Source organism: Colossoma macropomum, unplaced genomic scaffold (assembly GCF_904425465.1).
Source record: "Colossoma macropomum unplaced genomic scaffold, Colossoma_macropomum, whole genome shotgun sequence".
Lineage (NCBI taxonomy): Eukaryota > Metazoa > Chordata > Actinopteri > Characiformes > Serrasalmidae > Colossoma > Colossoma macropomum.
Window position 1 is genome coordinate 70,001 of NW_023495257.1, and position 5,000 is coordinate 75,000.

Sequence of the window (5,000 nt, forward strand, 5' to 3'; positions counted from 1 at the left end):
GGGAATGGAGGTTAAAAAGTGATCAGTGAAGGTGAGTGGAGGTAAAGAGAGATCAAAGGAGGTAAAGAGAAATCAGTGGAAGCAAATGGAGATAAAGAGAGATCAGCAGAGGTGAATGGAGGTAAAGAGAGATCAGTAGAGGTGAATGGAGGTAAAGAGAGATCAGTAGAGGTGAATGGAGATAAAGAGAGATCAGTAGAGGTGAATGGAGGTAAAGAGAGATCAGTAGAGGTGAATGGAGGTAAAGAGAGATCACTGGAGGTGAATGGAGGTAAAGAGAAATCAGTGGAAGCAAATGGAGGTAAAGAGAGATCAGTGGAGGTGAATGGAGGTAAAGAGAGATCAGTAGAGGTGAATGGGGGTAAAGAGAGATCAGTAGAGGTGAATGGAGGTAAAGAGAGATCAGTAGAGGTGAATGGAGGTAAAGAGAGATCAGTGGAGGTGAATGGAGGTAAAGAGAAATCAGTGGAGGTGAATGGAGGTAAAGAGAGATCAGTAGAGGTGAATGGAGGTAAAGAGAAATCAGTGGAGGTGAATGGAGGTAAAGAGAGATCAGTAGAGGTGAATGGAGGTAAAGAGAGATCAGTAGAGGTGAATGGAGGTAAAGAGAGATCAGTAGAGGTGAATGGAGGTAAAGAGAGATCAATGGAGGTAAATGAATGTGAAAAAAGTAAATGGCTGTGAAAGGAGGTCACTGGAGATGTATGTGTGTGAATGGAGGTGGACGGTGAGCGAGTTACCAGTCAAGGCTGAGAGAGCGCCTCCTGTAGGCTGGTGGTGTGCACTGCAGACTCTTCTCCTGTTTCCAGTGCCTGTCCTTCAGCGAGAGGCGCTGAGTCAGCCGCACAATACCGGAGTCCAGCCTGCAGACACACACACACACACAAACCATCAATCAGCAATCAGCAATGTCAAGTCTTCATATATTATAATGGCATAATATCCATAAACAAAACATTTGGCCTTTATCAGTGTAATAAAACACAATAAAAAATAAAAAATAAAATTGTACAATGTGTACGAAGCAGAGCTCTGAATCAGAGGTCTGTTATAGTACCAGTTCAGCTGAAGTTGGTAACCATGCACAGCACACTAAACACACTGCAAAGTGGCTCAGCACCACTCATCTTCTACCACCTATAGACACGAGATGGACGATGGCAAACCGAGTATTCCATTGCTTTCAATAAAGCCGTGACGGAAAATACTGACATGGCCAGCGGAGACTTCCACAGTGCAAAGCAAATCTTCTATGAAGATTTTCCAACTTTTGCCATCGACCATGATGGTGAATAAACTGGATGTTGATTTTTTTGGAGCCATGGAAGCCAAACATGTCGTTGTTGAATCACAGACAATCCCGGTATTATACACCAACAGTAAAAGAGTGCAGGGTGTGCTCCTGACTTTCTCCACCTTAAAGAATCAATCTACACTGAAAAAGCTCCATTATCCATTTTGGCCGGTAATGTGGTCACCATAGCAACATTTGCACGGCTTCATGTCAGCGTCAGTCATGTACTGCAATGAGGTGTGGGACATTTTTCAGCGCCAACATGTGAACGCAGCATCACAGGTCAATCAGGTGTGCTGCTCAGGAGCGTGGGTGTGTTTTGGTAGTGAGCAGCAACCACGCTACCACCATTCTTTGGGGTGGGCGTTGGCTGGTGAAGTGCACCCTACTAGCCCTGCTGGCCAAACAGCAGAAACCCCCAGTTTTTTCATTAAAGTCTACCATTCAAATCAACCTTTTTTTCCAACGATGTTTTTAATGCTAACTTACAATAATCACCGATTATTTCACTGATCCATCATTGCTCATGCATGAGCACTGAGAAGCTCAGCTTGGCTGTTGCCATGACTACCGAGGTGAAGACTGTTCTTATCAGTTTCCCTGTGTTTCTAGCTGAGTGTTAAATTTACTGAGTGTCACAGTGTTGGGAGCACACACACTTCACACACTTACAGATGTGAAAAAGTCAAGAAGAATAAAACCCCCACAGTTCCAACACACACACACACACACACACACACACACACACACACAGTGTTGTTAGATTTATTGTGAGGGCCAGTTGCATTAATAGGCATGTACACTACTCCGTCACACACACACACACACACACACACACACTCACACACACACACTCACACACACACACACACACTGCAGTTCCAAAGTTTCCCGACCTCCAGAGCATATTTTCCAGCCTGTCTCATCAGAGAGACGGAGAGATTACTGTGGATTACTCAGGATTTCACTGGCTTAGTGTCAGATGGAGGGCTAACTGGTGGAATACTGGGCCATTCCGGTTCTGAGTGTGCATGTGTTTAGAGTCTTTCTCCTTCAGTCTCGTTCGTTACAGTTGAATCACTGTTTCCATAACAACAGTGTATTGCCACAGAGACGCACCTAGGAGCTGGGCTTCCAGAGGTGCATTCTGGGAGTTTGAGTTTCAGTGCTGGACCAGTAAAAAGAACATGAAGTGAACTTCAAATACACTGAGGTATTGATCCACTTCCACTATGCCCAGGCTGGGAGTAGCAAAGTGTATCCAGCAGAGCAAATGCCCCCCCACCACCACGCTGGGGCAGGTTTGGGTGGGGGGGGTTAGTAAGTGTCTTGCCCAAAAGCACAACCAGGAATCCCCAGTCAGTCCTGAGATTTAAACATTTACACCCATGACCTTCCAGTTGCTAGCCACCTGTCCACTGGCCACCTTAAATACACACCAGCAAACCCAAACTGGAGAACAAAATCCTCAAACCAGCCCAACAGATCTAAGAACAGTAAATGAAGAACCATGAAGAAAAAATCTAAAACCACGCCGGTACCGACAACAGAGAGGGAAGCCCAGACTGAGACTGCGGCTACAGTGCGTGGACAATAAACGGAGCTTCTTCAGAAACTTTGAGTTAAACTACTAAAAGAACGGGTTTCTCTCTCCTTACGAACAACATTTATCTGAATGCTTCGGTTTCTGAATTCGTTGTTACATTTTTGAATTTGTTGTGTTTTTGAACTGCTGTTGTGTTTTACATTTGCGTATTTGCGGATTTGTTGTTTCATTTTTGGATTTATTACATAACACTTTTCGTTGCGCTTTTAGATTTGCTGCTGCATCTGGATTTCTTCCTCCTTTTGAGATTTATTTTTGCATTTATAGATTTATTGTGCTTTTTGATTTGTTGTTTTTGGATTTGTTGTTGCATTTTTGGATTTGTTGTGTTTTTGGAGGCACTGTGTTTTTTATTTGTGGCATTTACAGCAACGGCAGTAGTGGGGCAGTTAGGGTAATTAAGCGGGACTGTGGAGGGACAGTAACAGGGCAATAAAGGGAACTTAGGGGGCAGTAGAGGATACCAAGGAGGCAGTATAGGGACAGTAGAGGATTCTAAGGGGCAGTATATTGGCAGTAGAGGAACAGTAAGGGGGCAGTAGAGAGACAGTCGATGGATAATAAGGGGGTAGTAGGAGGCAGTTGGGGCAGTAGAGGGACAGTCGATGGATAATAAGGGGGTAGTAGGAGGCAGTTAGGGGCAGTAGAGGGACAGTCGATGGATAATAAGGGGGTAGTAGGAGGCAGTAAGGGCCAGTAGAGGGGCAGTAAGGGGGCAGTAGTGTGAGAACTGTGTGAACTTGATTCCACCTGCAGCTGTTCCTGATGACATCATCCAGTTAGGCACTAGATAATGATGTAATGTCGTTAAAGGATTCCTTACAGTGGGAAATACCAAGTGATGACATCATCACTGTGATTTCCTCTAACACGCACACAACTTGGAGCTCAGATCGTATTGAGAATGAAGAGTTTCACACACTCTCAGCCAGAGAATCTGAACTCTGTACTGGATCAGCGTCCCACTCACTGAAACGCGGAGCAGAACTGAGTGAAGGTCTACATTTAAACACTCAGGACAGGCTTTGTTTTCATTTATACAACACTCAGGTCTGGCAGCACAGCTGATTGGTTTAGAAGAACACTAGCTGTGTTCTTATTAGTGGTAATGAAGGACCACTATAGCTGAGTCCGAGTCAAGACCAAGACCAGGAGTGGCCGAGACCGAGACAAGATCGAGACCGGATTTTTTTTCAGAACAAAAAAAAACAAACAAAACAAATGAAATTCGTTTGTAGTTAATCGTACATTCATTATTGTGAATATTTCATTATGTATACCAATACATAACGTTCCTTTTTATAATATATGTAAAATATAGCAGTAATTGACATATAGCCTAAACATTATTAATTACTATTATATTACAGACTTAGTCAAACATTGCATTGTAACTGGATGCAGTGGTGACGTTATCCTCTGTTTCGTTCTTCTCTAAAACCTATTCAGAATCACCACATAAAGCCATATGAACATAAACTACATCTATTTTTTATTAAATGAAAACATAGTAATAATAATATTACGTAATTATGACTGTTGTAGGGAGAAGTTTATAATATTACACAGACACATAAAATAATGAAAATAGCTATAAATACAGCAGAAATAGCCAGAGATTAATTACAATTAATGATGGTCTATCAACAGATTTATAAACAATGTAATGAGCAGTGAATTTCAGCTCTCAGTAACATTATTATTCTATTAACGCTGGTAATATTTTCTGATAAGCAGTTCCACCATAAATGGTGCCTGAACGTCTCGGTGGCCTGAGGCGCCAGACTGTAACTGCTGCACCATTTAAGGTAGGATGTTTGAAAAAGGTGGAAAATGAACAGTTCCATGTAGACCTGCCTGTAAATATGCACTGCAGTCGGACATTTTGACAAAGTAGAGCAATTCGTCAGAGCCTTATACAGCTGAGTGACGAGCTACTAAGTTAACAGTTATAAATATAAAAACCTGAAATAAACGATTTCTTACAGTGTCATATGCGCACAACAGGTGACAGAATAAAGAACGTAATCTTTGTTATTACTCATTTCAAACGACTGAAACTTTCAGTTTTGTTTGTTTGCTCACATGGAGGCATCAGAC

General features: G+C 42.5%; 1 protein-coding gene across 1 annotated transcript in view; it reads right to left on the reverse strand.

The window, feature by feature from the left end:
• Nucleotides 1-5,000, reverse strand: part of LOC118801301 (ankyrin repeat and fibronectin type-III domain-containing protein 1-like) — a 60,133-nt gene that overhangs the window by 43,370 nt on the left and 11,763 nt on the right. The window contains exon 3 of the mRNA XM_036561554.1: nucleotides 741-863. Within this exon, the coding sequence (XP_036417447.1) occupies nucleotides 741-863 (123 nt within the window). The remainder of the gene's footprint in view (nucleotides 1-740; nucleotides 864-5,000) is intronic.